Source organism: Strix uralensis, chromosome 3, assembly GCF_047716275.1.
Source record: "Strix uralensis isolate ZFMK-TIS-50842 chromosome 3, bStrUra1, whole genome shotgun sequence".
Taxonomy (NCBI): Eukaryota; Metazoa; Chordata; class Aves; order Strigiformes; family Strigidae; genus Strix; species Strix uralensis.
In genome coordinates, this window is record NC_133974.1 from 129,350,689 (window position 1) to 129,377,673 (window position 26,985).

The window sequence follows — 26,985 nt, forward strand, 5'->3', positions numbered from 1 at the left end:
GAACCCAGTAATTGAGGTGTAGCCTCACTTTACCCGAGTACAGGGGTAAGATCACTTTCCTGTCCCTGCTGGCTGCGCTATTTCTGATACAAAATCATGACTCTGAGCCACATAGCATGAGCCAGAGCAGTGCCACCCTGCAGGAGGAAGATGGGAGGGGAGGTGGGGGGGCTGGGGGACGCTGGCAGCTCTGCAGCCTCAGGCAGCTCCTGGGCTGTTGCCATGAGGTACCGGCGCTCCCTCGCTGCCTTCCTGCCGTCAGCCACTGGGGAGATCATCCCAGGTCAGCAGCTGCGGTGTGAGGTGCGAGGGCTTTGGCAGGGGCACCCCCTTGCTACATGGCTCACAGACATGCTGCTGTGACGCAGCAGATCCCTCAGCGGGGGAAGGTTCCTCTTGCCCCACGCCCACCTTCAACACGCCTGGCCCCACGCGACTGAAGGGGTCAGGTGCATCAGTTACTGGCTGCAACCAACACCATCTCGACGAAAATGCTATATATGGAGAAGGCAGTCCTGTGAACTCACTAGCATTTTTTGGAAAGAATGCGTTGTGTTGACAGCGCTAACCATTTTGCACAGCGGGGGGAAAAAATGCAGCTGGTAACTAACGCAGGACTGTGGGGATTCGTGAATGTGTGTATGTTTTTGTTTTTCACTATATTGTCCTATAACTCATATGCATCACTGCGGGTTATGCTAGTGGAATTTTGCTGCTCGGCAGCTGTTCGGGCAGTGTGAAGCCAGGCCCGCTCATCCTTGTAACCATCAAAGGGACACACTCCAGCCATTTATGGCTGCCTCGGGCACTGCTCCGGCTTAAGGCGTCCCCACCAGCTCGACTCTAAAGCTGTGCAGTAACTCTGTACCTCTTGATTGATTTGGGTTAAAAATAACCTGGATGACCTGACTGGTTCCTTTATCTGCACAAAGACCTGTGCCTGCCCCAGAGAAAGGTAGTGCAGAGGGACGATAGGCTGGGAGGTGCAAACACTCTGCTCTGGCTTTGCTGGTGAGAAATAGGTAAACGGAACCGCTCAGGTACGGAGGGGTTGCTGTAAAGTCTGTATTTTGTTTTCCTGTGGGAAGCAGGCTGGCTACTGGTGGGGCGTCTCCGAGGATTTCTCAGTGCTGAGACCACAAGCCCTGTTTAGTCCTGCTTGTTTCAATTCCCCCTGTACTCTGCACTGGTGAGGCCACACCTGGAGTATTGTGTCCAGTTTTGGACACCTCAATATGAGAGAGATCTCGAGGTGCTGGAGCGAGTGTAGAGGAGGGCAACGAAGCTGGTGAAGGGCCTGGAGAATAAATCCTGTGAGGAGCGATTGAAGGAGCTGGGACTGTTTAGTTTGAGGAGGAGAAGGCTGAGGGGAGACCTCATCACTCTCTACAACTACCTGAAAGGACATTGTAGAGAGGTTGGTGCTGGTCTCTTCTCACAGGTAATTAGTGACAGAACAAGAGGGAAAGGCTTTAAACTGCAACAGGGGAGGTTCAGACTGGACATTAAGAAAAAAAATTTCAGAGAAAGAGTGGTCAGACAGTGGAATAGGTTGCCCAGGGAGGGGGTGGAGTCACCATCCCTGGATGTGTTTAAGGGTCGTTTGGATGAGATGTTGGGGGATATGGTGTAGGGGAGAACTTTGTAGAGTAGGGCTGATGGTTGGGCTCGATGATCCCAAGGGTCTTTTCCAACCTGAATGATTCTGGGATTCCTCATATCTTTGGTTGGGTCTTCCAATACACCCGTTCTGTGCTAACTTAGAAATGTAAGAACAGCTTCTTCTAACTACTGACCCGTGCCTAGGAACGTAAGACCACAAACCCTTCCTTGGGTCTTTTTCCAGGATGAAGAGCTCTGTATTTAAAAGACTGAGCCAAATTTGGCCATGGTAAACTCCAGCACCTTGATAAGGACTACTACATGAAGTCATTCCAGGTACAATTTTAGTCCTTGGAAAGGCGATAAAGAAAAGAAAAAAAGCAGCCCAGCCCTGAATGGCTCATAATTTATTATAAAATAGGACTTTGTTTTTCATAAAGACTGTTGCTTAAGACTGCAGAAGTGCAAATACTCTTTTGATCTGCGCTCCAGGACTCATCCTATGAAAAACCTGGTAGGTCCTCATCAGTGGTTGTTAGCTCCTGCAGAGTTTCTAGACTTGGCAAATTATGAGTGGTAGCACTTGAAACTTTGTGTGCCATTTCATTTATTAGAATAATTTTTCCTCTTCCCTGACACTTTGTTACGTTCAGTATTAATGGTGTAGCAGCTATTCTCAAAAGCCCCATAATTTACTAATCCATAAACTACAGGGATGTGTTCTATATTTCAGGAATTGCAACCACCCTTTCATCGCCCTCCCAGAGAAACCCGAGACTGTTTTCCCCCCCCTACTGCTGAGTGAAGTAAAAAGCAGAGCTTTCTCCCCCATGTTGCAGAAAATACCTGTCTTCCCTATTAAGTGACAGATCCTGGAGCTGCTTATGCCTTTCATCCATCTGCTGTCAATTTAACTGCCTCCGCTAGCTAGTGGCTCCTACTTATGACCTTGCAAGAATTTACAGAACCTGTTTTTTATAAAAATTAAGGGGCGATCCCCATGTTTACCCTCTTGCTCAACTAACCATGCTTTGTTACTACCAGCTAGTGCTAGAACATACCCCCGTCTCTCCCCACCTCTGACTCAGACCTGCATCTGGGAAGATCCGATGACTCAGCCAAGACTTTGGCTGCTGAAGTTACCTCAGCAGGTGCGTTGCTGTTGCGTCTGCGCAGTAGCTTTGCCTGGACCGCTGTGTTTCTGGGAACGCGGAGCATAAGCGGAGCGCTGCGGCTCTGCAGCCTGTCGCACTAGGTCTGGCAGATCCGGGGAGCGCCTTCGCAGCGCACGCACCACACGTTTGGTCAGAGTGGGTGTCCAGGTCCAGGCTGCTTTTAAATCCCCTGATTTGCTCCACATAGGCAGACCAGCACAAGCCTGACACTTCCCAGACTCGGCAGACTTACTATGCACATGTTAATGCTGGGGGACCGTGCACATGTCTATCCGGGAAGTCGCAATCAACTGGTGCCTGAAAGGCCAACAGAGCTAGAGAAGAGATTTACACTATACACGTGTGTATGCATATAGCAGAAAGAATCATCTTTCATGGCTGTCCTGAATCCTTCATGAGGCCGGACTGCAGTGCGAGACCGGCTCTACCATGGGGTGAGGTTCCACATGCGGGGCACCTCTGTGTGTCAGACAGCGTAACCCAAAAACAGGCACTGCTCTAGTGATGCTGAGCCTGAGTTTTCCAAATGAAGACATTGACTTGCAGCAAGACGGCCTTTTACAGGATGGAACCGTAAGTATTTATTTACCCATGGTGTAATTTTTATCTTTCATAAGAATGCAGGTATCAGCTGCTTAATTACAGGATAATGTATGTAAACTTGCACTTTATAAAAATTTGGAAGTAAAACCTTTGCCTAACAACAGTCTTATTCTTGGCAATCAAGTTCCATCTACAGAAGCCTTTCGTGTTCGAGACATATCCCGCATGTGAGTTATTGTTACAATTCAATAAATACTTTACAAAAATAATGCTAGCTTTTTAAAAAAATTAAGACATTTTAACTCACCAATAGTTCCTCCCACACAGCTTCCTTAAAGAATAGTTTCTTCTGTAGGACACTGTGAACCCAGCATATGATAAATGGGGGAAAAGGGCTGATTGCATGCTTTATCTCAGGGAACTTAGGAGTGTGTATCCCACTTTTCCTGTTCTTTAAAAAAATAAACTTTTTCCTTTTCCTAAAAGAATCAAGCAGATCTAAATGCTCTTCATATTAAAACTGGGAAGTAACTGTGATTTTGGGGGTGGTTTTTTTTATCCTTTGAGCTAGTTTCCTTCTTTGGCCTCACTCCTCCACAGATGTAGGGCATGCTTAGTTTACAGGTAGCTGCCCCAAAGACCTGCTCCCCAGCACGAGACGTAAGCCCTGACAGCTGTAGCTCCGTATCTGAGACGTCTCCAGGAGTGGGCTGTTGTAACTCTTGCAGAACCACTGCATTGGGACTTGTCCTGCTCTGTAGGAAATCCACAGCTACATCTCCCTGCAAGCCTACCCCAGATGGACTGCAAAGACCTGAGCTAGAGGGTAGCAGGAAGAATTCCAAGAAAAAATTGCTAGTAACTGTCTACATTCACTTTTGAGTATTACCCTTCCAAAAAAAAATTCTTCCTTTTTTAGATATGACTAGTCATGAAACCAATTATAGAGAAAACTGATGCTGTAGGTGTATTAATCTTGTAAACCATTCCCATATGGAAAAGTACATTCTTCAATCCTATTGTTTATAACAACTTTTAAATACGTGCCCTCCTCAGCTGGGGCCCTGGGGCCTGATGGTGATGGCAGCTGCCCCCTCCCCACCGCACACTTACGTTACAGTTGGGGAATAAAACGAAATGCACATTATTAAATGAACATTATTGCAGTATAAAATCCTACCAGGACAAGTTTTATGTATGTCTGTATGTAAAAATAGGTGTGTGTGAGATAGAGAGATACGTGTTTATAAATTACACACACTATGAAAAATACTTATGTATTATATTACAACTATATACATTCATTAGAAAGAAACTGATCAACCCCTGTCAATGAGACAATGCAGCAGCCGTTATCAGTTCTTTGGCATCCAGGCAACGAATGCTATTTTGTGTCCGAAGAGGAAGAAAATCTTCTCAGTATTCCCTTGCTTCTTGAAATTGCTTGTAGTAGTCTTCGTCTGAAGGGTTTTCTGTACACTTCTGCCCATTGTTTGGAGGCCGTGCTTCATTGTATCGGCTCCAGTCACCTTTGCATATAATCCAAGGCAGAATGTCCACTTTGTAATGGAGTTCTGCTGAGAATTCGATGCTGATCAGGTTAGGTGTACCTGCCCCTTTCCCTCTGGTAATCAGCTGCATGTTATCATCGTAGCAGCAGTGCTGCGCTGCAAGCGTTGTGCTTTCCAAAGAGAGCATGGAGCGGATGCAGTACCGTGCAGTGGGCTTATAGATCTCCAGTTTTTCCTTTGGACCACTTGCATCTTTCCAGCGAAAGTTTTTCCTCTTAATTCGATCGTAGATTTCAGCAGTGCTGTATGCGACTTCTCTGGGGTAGGAGCACGGGCAGCTGGGAAGATCATTGACCACTTTGTGCATATATTTCTTCAAGAACTCGCTTTTGCAGCTCATCCATCTTTCACAGCTATCAGTATCTGTTTAAGGGCAGGAAATGGAAACTTAAGATACATTATGCAGCATCCCCGTTCGTATGATCACTGATAACAACCGAGTAAAGCGTAACTGTTCAGCACCAGTGCTTTGCTTGAGAAAGAAAGGGCAGCCAAAGCTCGCCTCCCTGCCTGCCATGTGCTAACATGCTGCCTTGTCAGATAAAGAAATCACACGTGTGAGTGGCTTCAGGGCCTCTGGCAGTGCTCGTCTGAGTTACGGTGCAGCACCAGCCAGTCAGAACCTCTGACGCTTCTTCTACCTGGCAAATTCTAATTAGGGTGCTGACATCCCCATGCAGCACAAGAGACACTGTCACGGGTTTACAGGTGACAGAACTGGAATAGGGAAATCGCAGTGATTTGATGCCAGTCTCCAGTTTGAAACCCTCGTCCAGACACCTACCCTGTAAGAACAGCAGATTCAGATGCTGAAGGATTAAGTTTCTCATGATGCTAGAAATACCAAGATGGCAAGCAAGGCCTGGATTCCTTTTTCTGTTCTTTTAACTAACAAATACTTTTTTCTATTTGGTCTCCATCTTCCTGAAGGGGTATTTCAAGCAGCTGTAGTTCAAACATGGAGACTGACACCTTAGCTGGCAAATGCAGCCAAAAGTGATTCAGATTCAAAAAGCGAGTATGTGACATAATATCAGTGTCTGTACCTTAGGAGGATTTAATGGCACCAGAGCCACAACTTATAGCTGGGATTAAAGAGATTTATAAACTAGTAGCATTTTTAATACTGGCACTTTATTATTTTGCAAGAGTCTCAGGAGAATCCAGTTAAACGTCTCCTACCTAAAACATTATTTAAGGCATCTGTATCATGCTACGGCTTTCAAAAAAAAACCCTGCACATCTTGCTCCACACTTACTTAACAGGACTCTGGAGCAAGGCAAAGACTGGGACCTAAAAACCTTACAGCAAACATTCTTGCAAAATATTTACTTAGTGATCTGTGTCCTGTTTTTCTATCTCCTTAAAGAGTCCTATCCCAGCTGTCATTAACTATTGTGCTCTGCCACCATAGGAGGGAGGTGCTGGATTACATTATTTATCCAATTAGTCCAGCATCCAGTGCCTGAGAGTGGCCACACTGTGCTTTCATTGAAGGGATGAAATCAGAACATTACAGAGCTTGGGCTGGGTTTTAGCTAGAGCAGTACCGAGTCAGGCCCTACAGAATTGCTTTGGCTAGCCCCACTGCAGCACGCATGCTTATAAAAGCTATGCATGCTCATAAAAGTTGTCTTTTTTTTTTTTTTTAATGTGACAGCTGTACCTAAAACACTTTTATAGCATCTTCCATTCGAGGCTATTTCAGCAAAATGCTAAACAGTGATTTTTTTTCCCCCTCTATTAGTGTGGAGACTTACAGCCCTTTTCTGAACTAGAATCACCATTTTATAATGAAAGAAGCACAGAAATTTGCTATGACTTCAGAGGAGAAAGATTCTACAACAGAAGCAAGCTAAGGTTCAGATCGTAAATTTAAGCAAGATAATAAATGGCCATTATTATTGATGTTTTTAAAGGTAAACTCAAAATCTTGGTCCCGCAGCGAGACTCTAAACAGGAAAATCTAAGGAAGTCTCTTATCTATCACTGAAAGATTGGCTAGGCTGCTTACCAACTTCAAACAGTTTGGTAGCGTTGAAGTCTTCACTTCCTGCAAGTAAGCTCACTTCTGTGGCAGCTGTCCGGAAGGTATCTTCGATCCCTAAGACAAACAGGTGTTAGCGGTGGTGGTGTTTTCCTACTAAAACACAATGCAGTCAACTGCCTCCGGGCCATCCCCTCCTTCCCCAGTTCTGCCTGGTGCTTTTGTTAGGCAGGGAAATCATCTGAAGGTGCTGCTGGGGAGGGTGGTCATTTAAAAGTATAATGACTAAGGAATCTGTGGTGTTAGGAAGATAAAGTGTTAGTTTAGCCCAAAGGTCAAAAGTTTTCAAGTTTTAGAGCTGAGATTATATTTAAGCAGCAGATTGGCCAGTTATGAAGCCAGTGCAGGGAGAGCAGTGAGGGAACCAATTTTGTTCCTCTTCCCGATGCAAGGCTTTCCAGCATCTCCCAGTAACTCAGGCAGGAGCTGTATGTGACCAGCATCTCCTCCAGAGCACATATCACAAGGGACTGACAAGATAAAAACAAGTGTCCCAATGGAAGCTCTAAAGCCCTAGGTAAAACGTGATGTCTAAAGGAGACAGCCTCTGTGCCACTTTCTAAAAGACGGGTGAGTAAGTTCATATCTGTATAAGGGCAACTGTTTTTCAGGATGTACGAGGAAGAATGATGCTATTACAAGGAGACTGAAGCTTGTTGGTCTCTCCCAGTGCTAGAGAGTTGAAAGGTGTGAGTAGGCGAGAGAGAACTAACCTCACCAATCACCCCTACCTACAACAATCAAATAACATATCAGGATTTTAAAATATCAGGATCTTCCAACAACCTCCAGTTAAGCATTTGCTATCAGTAGAGAGAAACACAGATAGCCAGAAAAGTTATTAATTGATCTTGCCAAAGTAAAGATCTTTTCACTGCTGCTTTAGTTTGGCCTACCTACCAGTCTACTGTTTCCCTCAGGTTTCTGTACCATTTAGCCTTAAAACAAATGTCTCTTCAAAGAACCATTTGAACAGGTTTGGGTTTTTTTTTTCCTCCCCATTGAATTAAAGACCTCCAAAGAGGGCAGAAAGCTCTTTAATATGTGATAACTATATGGTTAATTATGAAGTCTGTCCACCATCCATCTTCTTGCCAGTGAGCTTTCTCCTGATCTCCTGAACTGGGGCATAATAGTGGCTTGCAAAGCTTCAAAACAGCCTCAGGCCACTTTTCAATAAAATTATCATAGGGTTGTGCCTTAACTCCAGCAGTAGATGCAGAATAATAGATACCCAAGAACCCATTACAAGGCAGTAATTCACTGCTGGAATTATAAACAGTAGAAGCTGAGCTTTGCCCTTGTAATTTTAAAAATGTCAGCACAGCCTCAGAGAGTGAATATATTTTGTTGGCTGGTCGCTGGGGGTCTGTTATATGACATAATATATTCTTTCAAGTTTGCCACTGTTTGATGCTAGCTGGTAATAAATACTGGAGAATATAACTGGGGGTACATGCTTTCTTCTGGAATGAATCCCTTATTATCGAGGGTTTAGGAGGTATGGCAGCATCCAGAAACATTGTTCTGAGCTGCCTAGCAGCCATTACCTTGCAATGGATGCACGCATCGCTCTGCGAGTGAGAAGCTTCTCTCCGACTCTCTCACTGAAGCTCCTATGTCTTCTCTCCAGCACTACTGACATTTCGCTTCCCACCAAAAAAAACCTGACCTCCAATTTAAGAATTTCTGCCTTTCTGAGTCATTAAGTAAACTCAGTGAAATGCATACCACCACGGCATGTGTTTTTACTTTGATTTTGGGAAGTAATGCAGTTGCACATATCCCATGCGTTGTGGCAGCTACTGCATCACTGCCTTACAAACTCGCCTAAATCCAAATGCACAGCAGCATTTAAACGACATCATAGGAAAGTTTTCCATAGAAGCTTTAAATTTTTACGATGTAGGTTTGAGTGCTCAGCCCTGCTTCCACCAAAGCAAAAACTGCATGATGGTAAGGACACCTCTGTTACTGGCATTTAAGTGTCAGTGCCTGTAGAGGGGCAGGAGCTAGGGTAAGGCTCCTTGGCCATATTTTTTGAATACATTCAAGCCAAAACTATACGTTCCTTCATCCCATTGTGCGCAGCTGTTGCAGGACCAAACTTGCTGTTTTATAATTCTCCAATTATCAAGCAACATGTAATGAAACAGAGATGACATTTCCACCTTAACACTGGCTGTCTAGGACAGGACATTTTGTAGCTTAATGCCCAATGAACCCAATATCTCTGGAGCGAAACGCTAAGCAGGTATTTAAAGTATTTTTTTTCATATTAACACACATGCAGTCTTAAAACAACTGTGTATACATTAGGCACAAACTTAAAAGCCAGATAACGGGGGGGCGGGCGGGGGGAGGGGGGAGCTATTTGTTCACAACACAGGCATGCCCATTCACTGCACAGCAAAATAGGAGCTCTCTGAGGTAGCAGTCAGCACAGCTGTTCTGAAATTCTAAAATACACAAATTTGTTTCAAAAGAGTAGATTATACCCTTTGGAATACAAAACTGTTCACAAAAATGATGGCCGTAACTTAAAAAAAGTCTGTACTTGTCTTTTAAGTCCCAGGAGATAGTAGGCTGCATCTAGCAGCATATCATTACCAGCCAAGAACCTGCCATTTCATAAATGGCCCTGAAAACCAGCGAGTCTCTTCTCACCACAACTCCCACCTAGCCGGGGAACAAGCAGGCCCTGGGCTTTGTGCATGGGAGGGTTCCCCTCCCCACCCTCGGCTGCCTGCTCCCACTCTCCTCTGACAGCAGTTCACGTGAACAGAATCACAGAATCACAGAATCACAGAATCGTCTAGGTTGGAAAAGACCTTGAAGATCCTCCAGTCCAACCATTAACCTCACACTGACTGTTCCCAACTCCACCAGATCCCTCAGCGCTGGGTCAACCCGACTCTTAAACCCCTCCAGGGATGGGGACTCCCCCACTGCCCTGGGCAGCCCATTCCAACGCCCAACAACCCCTTCTGGAAAGAAATACTTCCTAATATCTAATCTAAACCTTCTCTGGTGCAACTTGAGGCCATTCCCTCTTGTCCTATCGCTTGTTCCTTGGTTCAAGAGACTCATCCCCCCTCTCTGCACCCTCCTTTCAGGTAGTTGTAGAGGGCGATGAGGTCTCCCCTCAGCCTCCTCTTCTCCAGACTAAACCCCCCCAGTTCCCTCAGCCGCTCCTCATAAGCCCTGTGCTCCAGTAACATGGTCACACCTGGGCAGTTGGGCCTGTCGCAGGTCCGGGACTCGGTGGCGGTGCAGGCGTACCCGCAGGACCTCGTCCGCTTCTGATTGCCGCTCCCACAGGTGACGCTACAAAGGGACCACGGGCTCCAGTCTCCCTCGCCATCAATATAATCTGTGTAAGAACAAAGATGAGGAAGGAAATGAAGAAACAAAACTCCTACTACCCAAAACTACTGTGTAGTGTTTTTTATTAAGAAGGCAAAACAAGAATGGAGTCCAGATGTCTCTACCTGAAACTTGGGCTAAATGCCAGGCATAAGCCTGCTGTTTAAATGGTTTTCACACTTGATGCTCCTCGGGGAAATGCATGCAACATTATTTGAAAAAATATTTCCTTTCTCTTTTGACCTTCTGGCAGCTGAGAATCCTCAGCTGCAAAGCTGGGTCATGAACTAACAGTACACATCTATTCGCATAATTTTCCTGTATATAGGAATATCTTTTCTGACCACAGACTAATCAGGCACAGGATAAATGTTTCTTCTTTTCAAAACACACATTGATAGCACAACAATACTCAATTAATTTTTAGGGCACAATCAATGTTGGACTATGGGAGCCTGAGCATCACACGTGAAAACTGTAATTTTGTTTTTCAGTCCCTTGAACAGGAAAAAGATATTAAAGGAATACTGCCAGGAATATAGGGACCCGCATATGCACCTTGCACCCAGAACAACATGCAATTTGTACCATTTCATGGGAGTTATTAAATAACATAAAATCTGACTGTTTACTAGCAGGAACCTTCTGAAAATGAAACATGACTATATTGTCTTCTGGTAGACATCCAAGGGCAAACGATACCAAGCCTGCGCCACCGTGGCTCGGTGCCACTGTCCGTATCTAAGCCCCTCAGAACCAGCCTCCACTGTGTGCTGAGTTATCCGCTGCACAGCCCGCCTTGGGAAGGCCACCGAATGGAGTCTGTGACCAACCCCAGTTGTCTTGCCTTCCCACCAGCCTCCCCAGCTGAGTGTTGGCTCTCACTAGGGCATGTCAATCACAGAATCACAGAATCATCTAGATTGGAAAAGATGTTGAAGATCATCTAGTACAACCATTAACATAACATTGACATTTCTCAACTCCACCAGATCCCTCAGCGCTGGGTCAACCCGACTCTTAAACCCCTCCAGGGATGGGGACTCCCCCCCTGCCCTGGGCAGCCCATTCCAACGCCCAACAACCCCTTCTGGAAAGAAATACTTCCTAATATCTAATCTAAACCTTCTCTGGTGCAACTTGAGGCCATTCCCTCTTGTCCTATCACTTGTTACTTGGTTCAAGAGACTCATCCCCAGTTCTCTGCACCCTCCTTTCAGGTAGTTGTAGAGGGCGATGAGGTCTCCCCTCAGCCTCCTCTTCTCCAGACTAAACCCCCCCAGTTCCCTCAGCCGCTCCCCATCAGACCTGTGCTCCAGACCCTGCACCAGCTTTGTTGTCCTTCTCTGGACATGCTCGAGTCAGTCAATGTCCTTTTTGTAGTGAGGGGCCCAAAACTGAACCCAGTAATCAAGGTGCGGCCTCACCAGTGCCGAGTACAGGGGTAAGATCCCTGTCCCTGCTGGCCACGCTATTGCTGATACAAGCCAGGATACTGTGGGCCTAATGTCTGGCTTAATGGATTTCTCTGCAACCTACAGGAGATATTTAACCGACCCTGTGATCATAACCTGCAGCCTTTGTTCATTTGGGTTAAACTGGCGCGGGTAGCAACGCAAAATCGGGTTTAGTGACTGAGCCAGCCCTGCTCTATAGCTATAGGCTGAATGTGTATGTACAGGCAAGACACAGGGACAGATCCCTGCCTGCACTGGCCTCTGTGCTACACGCGATTCCCGCTCCCCCCTCTCCGTGCTGTCTGTGGGCTTCCTGAGCTGGTTAGTAGAACACGTAACTTGATTTGTACCATATGTAATGACTGACGACAACTCTGTGGGGTGCTATTAAACATTTATTGCCAGGAGTATGGGAAGGTTATATATCTCACTTGTAGCACGCTGCCTAGATACGAGTTCCTCATGGCAAGGACCTTATGTGCTTTTCCTCCTTTTCATACACTGCTGCCAATCGGGAAGCCACCACACTTGAATCGGGTGTCCACGGTGTGATGTGGGTGGGAACATGGCTACTGTCTGTGTGCAAAGACCCGTGACTCTGGGGTTTGCCAACAGGTGGGCACTACAGCAGTCTCAAGAGGCATAAGTCTCCTCAGGAAAATGTGATCTGCCCTCTCTCCCTGGCCCTGCGCTCCTTCCCAGCTCTTTTCCAACTCTGATTTTCTTTCTCTGCGTGCCTGGTGAGGAAGAGGGAGGGTGAGCAGGTGCAGTGCTTGTCAAAGAGCCCAGCCTGGGAGGCCCAAGAAGGGCAGGCAGAGCCGTGTGGTACTTTTTGGCAGAGGCAGGACGAGGGAGATAGAGCTGTGAAACGTGTGAACGGGTCAATGGGCGGAACGGGCAGAAAAGCCCCACACGGGCAGGACCTGCTGCTACATCCTCCTGGCCAAGGCCGATGGCACAGGACATTTTAGGTTAGTCAGAAGGCCAGGAATCTTTTCCAATTAGTAGGGTGCTCTGGTGTAAGGCACAGAGCTCTAGGATAATTTTTAGGCCCACCTACCTAGTGTTTATACTGCACCATGAAACACACAGTATCTACTATTAAATACATCACATTAGATTTTCAGCTGGAGTTCAACCTGTTCTTCCTATTTTTATGTTTGTAATTCTTATTCTTTTTTTCCCACCACAATTATTTGTGAAAGCAATTTTATTTTACCTAAATGAATAACTACCTAATATATGAATTCTTGGCCATAAAGTGTGCCCACAAATAAATGCAGGTGCAAAAAGAAGGGATAGACTTTAATCTTCTGGCCACAAAATGTAATACATATGTATGTGTTTAGATACACCACTCCACGAAAAGTCTGTCTCAACTGTTAAGGCTCTAGGACTTAAAGTTAACCAAAATGGGAAAAATAAGACTGAATCAGTGCATGACAGCCACGCTGCAGTATCTAGAGAATGCAACAGAAGTGCCAGGGTAAAACTACTGTAGCTCTGAAACCCTGCTCTAACTAAAACCCTTCCGTATTTACATACAACTTAAATCCGAGAGGCTCTGAGCTATCTGTGAGCACATATTAGTTGACCCCCCTCGAGTCATTCCCACGTGGATAGTTACAGCCCGTTGGGGCAGTGAATAACTGTAGCTCCTCTCTGGTTCTAGTTTCTGCAACTGTTTCATACAACAAGCTGAAAACAATTGTTTTCGCCATGACACATCTGGAAGAGAATTACACACGCAAATACACAATGTTCCTGCTGCATATGCCACTCCCCAAACATGCACCAAGATAATTCATCTTATTTGTGTATCCACCAAATACTACCACGTTTTAGATCTTGCTTATTTATCCAATCATTATATTTTGGTTCCCAAACCACCGCACGGTTCTAAATTTGTACTTATCCTTACTCTAAAAATAAATGTGAAACCTTGTTTCCTTTGTTTTTAAAAAAAGTACACTTAGGACTAAAAAAAGGTCCTCTTATGGGATAACTGGTATGATTTTCAAGATTATAGACTTACTAGTGGAATGCAGCTACCACAGTACAGCTTGTGCATCTGCACAGATTTGTATTTAAAAGCTGATGAACAAAAGCCACATGTTGAAAAATTCTATTTTGCTTGGCCTACTTTCAGCGATGCCTCACCATTCTCATTTCCCCCAAACTCGTTTTTACAATCCCAAGATGCCCATAAGAGGCCTGGAACGCAAACTTACCATACTCTGGCTGCTCCTTGGACTCAAATGTCCGGTGACTGGGTGCATGACTATCCCACCCACCGAGAGGGTTTAGGAAGTTGCTGTCCTCAGTAGTGCTGTCATACTTGTAGTCCTGGTCACCGCTGCTCATGCGAGTCAAGGTGGAGGACCTCTGCCACCAGTTCCTCCAGTCAGGTGATGGGACTGGCCAGCTGGGCTTGCTGCTCTCTTTCTGCAGCTCCTTGTCTGTCTCAGTGTCGGGGCCATCCACCACTTCAATGGTAACCTGGAGGATGCAAAACAGACCAGCCTGCCTGTCAGTATCTCCTCCTAGTCAGTGGGAAACTTTCTATACGGCGAAGACAAATGACCAGTGTTGCCTTGCAAAGGGGCTGTGTAATGCTGTAGGGTTCACATGTTGTAAACCATATGTGGATTACTGAGCCCAGAGATATGCAGCGGCTGAGCGATTCCTTCTGCTACCTCTGCTGAATCAGACCTTGGAACAAAGGCTAGGAAAAATCCCGTACAAAATAATAACCCACGCTGTGCCTAAAACCTTTGCAGCAGAATTTTCTGCCTGATGGGGGAAAGATGTTTAAACCCAAACATATACGACCAGGAAAAAGAAAACCAAATCTGTTACTCTAATTACGCTGAGGCTGAATTTGAGGCAAGCATGAAGCACACCAGCATGCACAGCCCCTTCCAAGGACTCAGACTAACTCAAGACAGGGCTAAGGAAGCTCATGAGTGCAAAGGTGGAAGACGTGGAGCCCGGGAGCTCTGCTGGGTTTGCATTTGCCTTGCCCTCCAGCAGCAGCTGAGCCCAGCCCCTCGCACAGCCTCCCCGCAGCACCAGCGTTTCCATCACACAGCGGCGTGGGCTGTCACCGCTCCGTGAAACCACACTCTGCGGTGATGAGAGCCAGCAGCTCTTTCAACCGTCGCTAAGTCACTTGCTGCTGAGCCCTCTGAAGTAGGCTCGCTTTCTGTGCTGGAGAGTGCAACGATGTACAACCTCTTTACGGCTTCTACAGAAGCCCAGAGCCAAGACTCAAAGTTTGCTGCTCGATTCCCTCATGCATGCATGTAAATATAGTTCTGCATAGGAAGAACCCTTGATTACTTCTCTTCTGTGATGAACAATGTGCAGTTGTGAAACTCCTGGATAAATGCTGTGCGTGTATACAGGTGCCTATTTAAGTAGAAATAGGAACTAGCCATCAGAACCCTTGGCTCTATCAGTCATGCAAGCGTAGCGTGGCCACAGATAAATCATAAAATGCTCTGATGCTTCATGCAAATGTGGTTCAGGGATTACGCAGGACTGGGTAAACAGCTGTGATACAGAAGTGATTATCAGATACAACTATGATGTTTAATAGGTACGGAGGTATTCTTCATGTTTTATAGATTTACAAAGCAGTCTTTCAAGACAGTACTCCATGAAAATTGTGTAAAACCTGGAAAAACAGAATAATGTACTTTTATGCTAAAATTAATCTACATGGCTCTATGGATTTGCATTATGGATAAAAAGTTTTGTTTCATACAGCTGTTATTAGTAAAATCGCAAGACACACAAGAAAAAGAAAGAGAAGACTGTCTGTGTTTCTTCAGCTACCTGTGATCCACAGAGGAGTGTGACAGAGGAAGCAAACCAGAACTGCTGCCACAGCTTCGTGGCTGCAGACACAGCTGCACAGACCAGACAATGCCCACGCATCCTTTTTCGGAGAAAGGAGATTTTGCATCTATTTCATTTGACCATAGACCAAGCCATTGAAATGAAACAACTTTGAGGCTACTAAGAAGCTCCACTGGGGGAAAGAGCAAGAGCGAGGGAGAGTGCAGTTGTCAGCCTAATAACATCTTTACACAAGAGATATTTTACTCCCAGACTAAATATGGAATTGGAATGATTACTTCATTAAACCTCAGTTTCTACAGACCAAGAATTAAAATGGATTTCATAAGTTTGAAAACATCAGGGTTAGTTCAGGGATTCAAAATTGTCGCATCTATCCAAGCAAAACAGAGTTTTCACAATAAGTGAAAGGAAATAGTGTTACTGAGCGGCTAACACTGTGCACGGCTGGCCAGTCGCGGGGCTTTAGTACTGCCCACGTGAAAAATTAGCCTGATTCTAGTACTTTAGTAGCAAGTATTTTTAAGACCACATTAACTCTGTAAGCAATGACTCAGCAAAGTGAAAAAGACCCCAAACTCAAAACAAAAAACCCAAAAAAGATAAAAAAAGGCAGGGGGCACTTGATAATCATTCCATTTGCTTTGGTAAGCTGTAGTGAAGCAGCATGAACTCGCATCATTTCAGCCAGGTACAGTTTGAAGAACCATAGGGATTTGATTTAAAGTATTTATTCAGGATGCCAAGTCAGTTTAAGCAAAAGAGGGTTCGTAGGGACAGAGAAACTTCTGCCGAGCTATGTGCTACACCGGGGAAGAGAGGCAGGTGTAACGCACAAACTTCCAGGGTCATAAGACCTCTTCAGCCCACCAGCAGCACTGCCACTAATTTACTTTCAAGCCCCATCTGTGCAATCAGATATCTCTCCTCAGTCTTTCTTTTGTTGCTAAGGAGGCTTATTACAAAGGCCTTTAAAATGAGTTTTCCAACACACAGCCGATTTAAAAAACGAACACAACAAAAAGAAAATCCAGTGTGGTAGTCTGACACACGCCTATATTCTTCTCTGCTGTTTTAAGCTTTGATTACCAAGTTGTTTGTTTAATTTGTGGCATAAAAAGCATAGAGTGAAAGGAATTCTACAAAGAATCCTGGGATTGTCTGAAGTGCCACTCTTGGAAATTAAAAAAAGGCAGCTTCAGTCGACCCTAGTTCTGTTTGTTTTCAGGGACTCAGCTATGCTCTGCCCAGCCCCATTTAACTCTAATGGGCCTTCCAGAGGCAGGAGGAAATCAGCAAGTAATCCTTGTAATCCCGCCATGGTATGACCCAAAAATTAGGGCAGAGATGTGTGAAGAGGCTGCTGCGTCGGGTGAGCAATTATCACAGTCTAAAATTTCAAAAAATCAGCATTCACTGAATTCTTCCCAGTACTTACAGCTAGACTTAACATTAGCCCATGACTATAAATATACAGGATACACAAACATGTATCTTGTTTGATCAGTTTCTATACTGTGGATTGTTTATAAAAAGGAAAAAAAGAAATCAGATCTAGAACTCGAGTCATTAAAAATGGGCATTTAAAGCAGTTCTGGAAAAGCTTTTGTGCTGTATAACTACTCCAACAAAAACATGTTCTCTCAAAAATTAAAAAAAAGACCTGGTTTAGTATTTCTATCTTGGAGACTGTTTTAAAGACTTCATTTTCTCTGATTTCTTCTTCCAGTGATTATCAGAACTGTAAAGGTTATTTATTTTTTTTCTCAAGCTTCCCAAAATGTCTGTGGTAATATGGTTCTCGTATAAATCCACAATCATCTCCAGAAGTATTCAAACCTAAAATGAAGCTGCTTCTTTTATGGTTGCGTGAGCTATAAATAAGGATGTTCCTCTAAAAATTGTTAAAGACAATTGGCATAGGTACATCAAAACAACAAATTTGCAGTCAATTTCTAATGAAACAAATGTATCAAGCACAGATGTCTCGGGACACCAACATCCAGTTTTCTCCTGGCCAAAAATATACAGAAGATAAATATTATCCCTGCCTGTTGGAGTGCACAAAAAGTTCTGTGTACTTCGTCCTGTTTACTGAGACAAAGTTGCTGGATTCACTTTAATGGTGTAAACATTGCCCTAGGCAACTGGAAGATTATGTTTCAGGAAGAACTACATTTGTAACATTGTGCAAGCAGAGGATTCTATGACATTTCTATCCTCTGCTTCCCTCATACAACTGATGCAAATTTGCAATGCAGAACTTGCCATTCCGTAAATGTGGATATGTGCAAGTCAGCAATGAGGTAACCGTCACAGCAGAACAGAAATGAGTTCATTATAAGACACTGAAATAGAAAATTTAGGATTACACCACCTAACAACTTCAGTTAAAATGGTATCAGTAGTGACACCAATTTACTTCTGGTTATGTCATGACAGTTCATTTAGAACGCTTTTCTGGACTTGATGAAAAGTCAAGGACCCTCAAAATTTGCTGGGAGCAAAGAAGACAATGTGACTTGAAACCTGAAATTTGTATTTAATGTTGTCAATCTTATCTGCACTCTCTGATGGGCCCAACTGAACCCCGGAATTAAAAATGTGGTCTGAAACCCAGCTGTGAATTCTGCACTCGGCAGCGAGTTCTTGTTACACCGTGACATTAAGAAATCTGCACAGAGGTAGTAACAGCCCCGGTATTGAAAGTGGTTTAACCAGGGCCCTCTGGCAGCCTGCTCTGCATGGACTAGTCTCTCCAGTTTGCTAAAAGGACTAGCTAGTTCCTGGCAAGGCTACGCTGTGCTTCCAGGGCTGCAGCTAGGGACAACTGCTTTGCTACTACCTTAAACTATTAAGCCTTAGAGGCATTACGAGAAATAAGCACTACTGGAGCCCTTCAGTTCTTACTGTGCTAGATTAGGCATGAGCTCAGTCTTACAGACACTGTTGAGTCTTTTGTGACGATACCGAGAGGGTGTTGCTTTCCAGTGCAGTGAAACCAGCAGCTTCAAGGGACAAATAGAAATGCTACCTAAAAATACATCTAATAAAATGTGTTAAAAGTGACACGTGATAAATAGAGGTGAGGGAAATGGCCACGAATGAGCCCAGAGAAGAGCCGGTTTAAGTCTGCAGTTCTTTTTTAAAAGCAGATCATACAGCCTTGTTTCTCTGTAGTTGGGTATGTTCCTAGAGTGGTTCTGTGTAGAATTTTTTTAAGAGAAGGTAGAAACTGAGTAGATAACAGAGAATAAATAAAGCTAACACAGCAGCACTGGAGTGGTGTGACTGGTGGATATGGCCGACCAAGCAGGCAGCATTAACTCCTTCTGGCTTAAAACCATTCCTAGCAGCTATGACCAATCCCACCACCCAAAGCGAGGAAAATAATCACAACAGATTTAATCATATACTGATTTACTTCGGTTTTCTAGGGTACATCAACATGTTTTTAGGACAGGAATCCTACCCAAGTCTGCACAGTTTCTATTTGGACCCTGTCACCTCATCAGAAATGTTCAACACTTCCATCGCAACTGGAACTCACCCAGCTGTGTTTCAGGTATACTGGTTGTGAAGCTTGATCGAGATTCAAGTTCTCAGAAGAGCATTAATATCAACAAAATGCCCTTGCCTGACAAACAGTAAGGAGTTTTCCCTTTTCTGCTCATGTGTCCTGGTGCTGAGCACTGCTAGGAAAGCAGCAAAGCAGTGGGACAACAGAGAGCAGCGCACTACCTGTTACGGTACATAAGCCTAGGAAACCAGGAGTAAAAAGAAAAGGGGAGGGACAAGAGCAAGAGCTCAATTGCAAGTTGAAGCATCTGGCTCCGTATAGAGGATCAGCTGCAGAGAAGAGCTGAGAGATTGTAAAAGGTTGGTTGGAACAGATGAGAAAAATCCGTCAGAAATGGAAAATAAGCAGGCCCCTATACACCTCCCATGCGACCGCATTCTGTTACTCAGGGGTAAGAACAATTCTGTCTTAGTCTGAATAATAACCCTGCTCAATTACAAGGTCTGCATAGGCATCCCTCAGCTAGTTCGTCAAACGAGTGCAAACCTACACAAAAGGGATTTTCCACTTGTGAAAGGAAATCCAAAGAAAATGTGTGATCAGTTTTTGTAATCACCTTCTCATCCAGAAGTCTTCCAGGCGTTGATGGAATTGTTAAAATGTCAAAAACGAAGAGAAAAAAATACCCCAAACCAAACAGCCAGCCTTTGCTCAACAGCAGCTACTGCAGTTACTCTCAACCAACCAGCGTGGAAGCAATGCTAAAGTGTAAAATGCCACTTGAAATGATGGGAGATTTTACAAGGCTGGAACGCCACAGAAGGACCAGTAAGTGTCCTCCTGGTCTTGCATGCAGAAAGTCAAATTGCATCTCAATTACTGCAGCTCTGACTGTTGCTTCCAAGGTTTTTCTAGAAGACAGTCCACCATACGTATATTTGATTATCACCTGATGAATACAGTAGTACCTGGGGAGATGTTAATTTTCTGAATTCCTGTGATGGTGTTCTGATATCCATCACCTCCTCCCCAGAAGAGCACACGACACATGATACGGCAATTGCCGCCTCACAGGAAACCAGAGAAGAAATGGCCATGAAAAGAACTGACTGGAGTATCTTTTCGACCTGTTTTTTCAGGCTGGGTTTTATGCCTGTTTTTAAAATTTCCAGGTATGATTTCCCTTAAAAATGCTAATTTTTGGTCCATACTGGTTTGTACTAATAGAAGGGAAAAGAAGTTGTGGGTCTTTGAGAAGTTAATGCGCTAGATTAACATACAGGCTTTCTTCTCCTTTCCAACCTCACTGTCATAGGAGGACTTTTGAGTTAACGCTCCCAGGATTGTAACCTACAGAGCCCGGAGCCATTGTGCAAAAAGAAAAAGCAGTACTGATTCTGCTCTCACCTGCCAAGCACCTGATGAGAAATTTGCAAGTTAACAACTGCCATGATTTCCATTCAGGTTAGTACGGTACTGTTTAACAAGCAAGAGGTCACTATAATCCTGTTTTTCCCAAAAGAGTAGGCCACCTTTTACAACCTTTAGGCAAAGAAATAAACTTTCATTGACTCTCTAATGAATTAATGGGAGTTTTATCTCCATAAGGCCTGACCTGCTGCAGGACTGTCAACCAGGAACTTAAAGAAGCTTTGTATCTCCCTATTTATGCACCTAGGTGAGCAGAGTAAATATAATGCAGACCTTAGAGAGCCTGTTTCTGAAAGAGCTGATCCTTGTGCACAAGAGCTCTGGCATTAATGTTGCCCAATGTTTTCCAGTTTATAGGACCAGGCTTCCCAGTTCTCAGAGTCCAGCAAAACTGCTGACATAGTTGGCTGACACATTTCCAAGATCAGGTGGTGGAAAAAGAGGTCGTAGCAGAAGCAGTTACTGTAAAGACAAGGCAGGGAAATGTTTCCATCTCATTTATCTGTTCCCTGGGTCTAAACATTAAATGCTGTTACCAATCAGAGAAGTTTTTTGTTTCATCCTGTCCTCCTCTGCAGTTTACATACTGTTCAAACAATGACGTTACGCTATTTACCTCATGCCACAGTCTGGGGCCCCTGTAGCTTCCCTACCTTCCCTTCCTAAGGCTTTCTGGAAGGCTTCTCCTAGCGTGAGGGATGTGTACAGTCACCACATGTTGAACACGTTTACTACCTTGGCCCGTCAAGTATTGGACCCGCACTTGATCCAAATCTGTTGGGCTTCTTAACATCGCAAGCCATCTATGACGTAATGGGGTGCAGCTTGGAGACAGCTTGTTCTCACCCGATCATGTTGGTCTCTCACCAACAGGTCTATTATATCTTTACATACGTACTTCTTAGACATATGAAAAGGATGGTAATTTTGTGGGCTGGGGGACTATAAGAAGCCAGGAATTAATTTAACCAGAAACCCAGTTCTATTAGTGTATTGTTTTTATAAGTACATCTTAGGCAGAACAACATTTCAATTTATTGTTTTGGTTAAAAAAGACTGCTTATTAATGCCAATTTTGCTTTAAGGCTCTGAATTAAAAACAAATCACTCATTTTTTCCTCTTTCTAATCCTTGAAGTTTCAAGATGCAAGTGGCTTATAAGAGGCCATTCCAAACCCAAGAACAGTTTGAGGAATAACATATAACAAAGTTTCTTGCAGACAACTTTTTTTTACTCCAAGCAGCTGCTGCAGAAACAAACTGTATGTCTCAATTCTATACAGAAGACCACATTTTGAGCTGAAACTTAAAGACTTGTTCTCTTATAACCTTCAGGGATGGCTGCATTTTATAATAGCATACCAAAAGAGAATCTGTTCACAAACAAATTTTGCACCAGAAAACTGAAAACAGAATTTGAAATATCCATTTAATATCAACAAAGATAGTATGTTCCAAAATGGCAATAGCAAAGATGGCTTTGGTATCATAAATATGATACCCACACTTATGCAATCAACACTATCCAAAGAAAAGTTCAGAAAAAAATTGAAACTTGTGCATTCGCTTAAGACAAAAAGTATATTACATATTTTTTATATATATATATTTATATATTATATATTTTTTATATATATAATATTACATTGCACTATATTACATTATATTCATTCTCTCTTGGTGCTATTAGTAGAGAGACAGGATGTTCTGACTGCATGTCATGGAAGCCAGGCTGAAACTCATCTTGGTTCAGTAAAATAATTTTGTGCAGCTCAGAAAAAAATCACACGTTAACGTAAATTTGTACCTGAATGTTGGGATTCTGCCCATTGATATCTGCTTTTGACAGGTCAGGGAAGTTTGGGAGATCCAGGAGAAAAGATCTGGGTCCATCTCTTTGCAAAGACGTATGTCCGTTTTCCTGCCTGAATCGCTGCTTAGGGAAGGGCCGGTGGGCAGCCTGGAGATCAGGGTATTCTCTTCTGTCCTCAGGGTTCAGGGTGAAGCTGTCTTCAGGTGAATGGTCATCTGCAGCGAGTGTGTTCTGGGGAAAAAAGCAACGCACTGTAAAACAACTGAGAGCGTGCAGTCCTGCCAGCGGCCCCGTCTCTAGCTTCCTGCCAATGGTGGCCACCGAGTGCGTATGGAAAGCCCTACACAGACCCATGGCTAGGTACTGAAACACACAGGATTTATGATTGGTATTTTCGAGGGTGCCCATGAGTTTGGCATCACTGGACCATACTTGGTTCCAGTGGTGCAAACCTGTAACCATCTGACACGAGACAAAACTGAGTCAGACTTGGGTGCTCAGCTCTTCCAGGTTCCTGTAACATTCCAGCCCCGCGGTGAGCACCTGCACATTGACACAAGCATCCAACTTAAAGCAAATCCGGAAGCATGAAGCTCTGAAGCAACCCCCGGCAAATCGAATTATGGCACATTAAACTTGTCCCTAAAATGGTCAAAGGTATGTTTATTATACACTGATTTAGTTTGCTTTGTTCCAAAGTAGAGCAAAACCACTGACTGCTAAGTGCATGTTGAAATTTATGGTATTAGAAGATCCTACCGCTGAACTGGCATCCTCCTCCCTCCCCTCAGTTTGCAACAGCTTCCATCTCGTTGCCTGTGTTCCTCACCCAATTCCTCTGGTCTTGAACATCTGAACCTTCCTTCCTCTGGGATCTCATTTTCATGTTTGCCTAATGGCGGGATTGAATTTCACCAAGTTGTGGGTCAGCGGTTAATGCTTTTGTTATTGTTGAGCGTACTTTCGGGTTTTGTAGTATATTACAGCAGGCTGCCTTCGAACCAGTAGCACTGCTGCCACTGCCTTTGACCTCACCAAGGAGATACATTCAGTATCAAAACACTCGCTCCCTGGGTTAGGACTGGCCTGGGGACTCAGGGAAAAAAAACCAGCAGAGAAGTCAAATCTTCTTACAGCTACAAAAAAAATGCATGGGGCAGATTCAGCACAGGTTTTGCTTTTGACTCAGCTGAAAAATTTTAGGCTTGAGGTCTTAGTATGACTGCCTGGGGAGCTTTTATTTTCAGTTCATAAAGAGACAGCAAGCATGGAGAGGGTAAATGTTAAAGACCTATCTTTTAAAACAAGCACAATTAAAGTGGAATGGCCACATGTGGTTCTGGCTCTACTGAAGCATATTTTTGCCAGCATTTCTGGTTAAACGCAATCTCCATCCAGCTCCCCTGGCTCAAATTAAGCTAGCATACCTTTTGTTAGGCTCTCAGATTGATAACAGTTCCATTGCCTTTTCTTTTATTTTGTGTTTATTTGCTTAGAAGGTCCTGAATTGACATTTGAAGAGATTTTACACTATAATCTGTGCACATTACAGGAAAATATTCAGTGAGTTAAATAAACCAAGATTTAAGAGTTAATCTGGGACTAAGTGAAATCATCTCAAGCAAACACTAAGGTGATTCTCCTCTTCTTGCTGCACTGCATCTGTAAAGAGCAAAATCAGATTCAGCAGAATTAACGTCTTGGTATTTTCATGATCAGAATGGTTACACTTTGAAAGGGCCAAAAGGGTACTTTTCTACATCCATCTACAGCACAGATGCACAAAGTTCATTCTGAATTTGTGTATGTGTGCAGTGCTAAAAATGTATGTGCTCCTGACAGTCTACATTGCTTGAAGGCTAAACCAAGAATGTTCCTCTCTGTTGAAGACCAGGAAGGACTTTCAGATGCCTTTGGTGGGTCACCCATTAACACACCCCTTATTCAATATGAAGTAGAAAGCAAATCACACAGCAGCAAGCTCTGGGAAAAAAAATCGAGAGCCACTTAGCTAGCTTTAGGTTCCTTATCCATCTGCTAGTGCTTTAACTTAACACTTATCAAACAGAATTTAACTGCAAACTTCTTGGTGCATGAGGATTAAATGGCTTCTCAGTTAGGTCTGACTAACAACAAGGTGTAATTGTGCTGTTATTAAATTACTTCAGACAGGAACCAAAAAAAAAGTGGTACTTTACTTTTTTCTGGGGTATCATGCCCATAATCTTACCTTTATTAAAAATAAAGTGATATTTTATTAAAAAATAATAAAATTCTCACACACAGTTTCATACTTTCCCTATCTGCTTGCCACTTCAGGAGCATCCCGATTCTCCACATTAACATACCATAGAGCTAGAGCTGGCCAAGGACTTTAGAGACCTACATTTAATTCTCTGATAAGACTTGCTGTGTGATCTTGGCAGGTCATGATCTGTCTGTGCCTCGGTGGGGATAACAGCACTTCCCTTCCTCACTGTGATGTTTGCGGGGAGCTCAGCAACTACAATAATGAGGGCTATATAAAAAGTTTTTAATAGTGTCAGACAGATGGAATATCACATGGAGTTAGTTAGAAAATTGTCATGGTGAAGTAATGACATCAGGCTGATCGGGCCCACTACCAAGCTGCTTGGGGCAGGGACTGTCATTAATTACAGACTGAATGAGTTGGGGTTGTTTAACGTTACAAAGAACCACGGAGGGGGACCCAAAAACCGCCCTATTCCAAAGGCTGCTGCAGCGACGAGGTGGATGGACCACTCTGCTTGCTCGGGGTGGACACGACCAGAAGACCCCACGGGGTTCAACGTGAGCTGCACATTTCTAACAGCAGTGACAGCCAGTCGCGAGCTCAGACTTTGCGGGGGGACGTGGAGTTTGTCTTCAACCTGTCCTGGCAGGAATGGCACAGGTTAAATAGTGTCCCCCTTGCCTAAAAGCACTGTTCTCTCTTGCAGTCCCTCTCAGGCTAGGACAAGCCCACGCTAAGCCTCCTTGGGCCTTCTGCATCATACCGCGACGTAAGCAAACGGATACACTCAATATGCACGATCATTTCAGTCATCTGCTCACAGTACCATGAGCGAAAGACCATTTGTTTCCAGTTACTAAAACTAATACAATGCCTATTTTTTAGGTAGGTAATTGTTGGTGTAGTGTCTAAGCTGATTTGCAGTATTATTAGAAATGTGTATTTCTGGTAAAAAGATAAAAGAGGCTGCCATAAATAAAAAGTGATCTTGAACTGCATGTGGAGTGAAGACTATGGGCTCACTCTGTTCTACCGCATTAACTCAGGCCAAGGCTCTTCCAAGGCCAATGGAAGGATGCAGGATAGCAGGATAGCAGGAAAAAGCGTGTCCTTCCTGCAACGCCAGCATCCCTTCTGAAGAAAACGGGGTTTGTGTTCCAAAGCTAATAGATGAAATTTAATTCCTTTTTTTGCAGGGGGGGTGTACTCTTCTTATTTCTACATTATTTCAAATGTTTATACTTCACACTATTTATTTTTAGGTGTACACAATTTGTATTTCCGATTGCTTTTGGGAAAGCAGTGTTGCTTGCCTTCCTTTAAAAGCTATGTCACTTCATTCTGAACTACTGACTCAGTTTCTTTGAAGCTATGACATTTCTAATTCAGGCACATTGGTTCCTTACCCAAATGATGCATCTGCTTTAAATATTTTAAGATAAATTGCTTTTTTTCCTTCATTTAACAGGATTATCCACAACTTTTAAACTTTCCATTAAGATGATTTTAAGGGGTTACTCATGCTTGCTGTCAGCTACAGTTCTGCTGCCTCATGGGATCAGATATTTATAGAAGCTCCTAATACAAAAACAGCTTAGGATTTCTGAGTGTTCTGAGTGTGGACAGTATATAAGGACAGGAACACATTATTCACAGCTGTGTGACAAGGCAACAAAATAAAACCTAGAGAGAGAGAATCTGCCATACTGCCTGTATTACAGAATAACACACCTTGCCACACCCATCACTGAAAAAGGGAGGGCGATGTGTCATCTATAAACCGAGGAAGAAGAGAAACTCACAGGGATTTTGTGAGGATAACTTTAAATGTTGGTGATCCAGGCGGGCCTTGCACCATGGCAGGGTTTAAGGCACCAAGAAACAAACCTGCATGCAGGAAAAATTTCTTACCTGATACTGCAGTTTAACTTTTCAATAATCAAATGGGTATTTTAACTCCCTCCATTGCCTTCCTATTTTGTTTCTCCCTCTTGTCACGTTAGACATTAGCTGCAGGGAAGTGAACCATTTCTCTTCCCCGCAGAGAAGTTAAACAGAAATGGGAACTTGTAAAAATACCAAACTAGGGAAAAAGGGAATTTCTCTGCATTTCTACCAAGCGAGGAATTCATCTCCCTCCTCTCTTCCTTATTTTAATCCCACTAGTTTCCAGTTCTGGAAAAACAACCAAGACGGAGAATAAGTGAGGAATGATCAGAGCTCCAGAAAATATTCTGGAGCAGCTGCTCTTTCTCTGTCCTTCATACTTCTTACCTTCCTTCGCTCCCTCCCCACTTGCCAAACTAAGGGCACATTTGCAAGCATTGCTAATGATGGAGTT

The 26,985-nt window shown here is 43.8% G+C and overlaps 1 protein-coding gene across 1 annotated transcript in view; it reads right to left on the reverse strand.

Moving 5' to 3' along the window:
- Window positions 1–3,362: 3,362 nt before the first annotated feature.
- The window catches only part of ISM1 (isthmin 1), a 41,326-nt gene continuing 17,703 nt past the window's right edge, over window positions 3,363–26,985 (reverse strand). The window contains exons 2-6 of the mRNA XM_074864911.1: window positions 22,385–22,621; window positions 13,994–14,261; window positions 10,169–10,312; window positions 6,907–6,996; window positions 3,363–5,254 (exon numbers count right to left, since the gene is read on the reverse strand). Coding sequence (XP_074721012.1) covers window positions 4,737–5,254; window positions 6,907–6,996; window positions 10,169–10,312; window positions 13,994–14,261; window positions 22,385–22,621 — 1,257 coding nt within the window. The 3' untranslated portion in view covers window positions 3,363–4,736. The remainder of the gene's footprint in view (window positions 5,255–6,906; window positions 6,997–10,168; window positions 10,313–13,993; window positions 14,262–22,384; window positions 22,622–26,985) is intronic.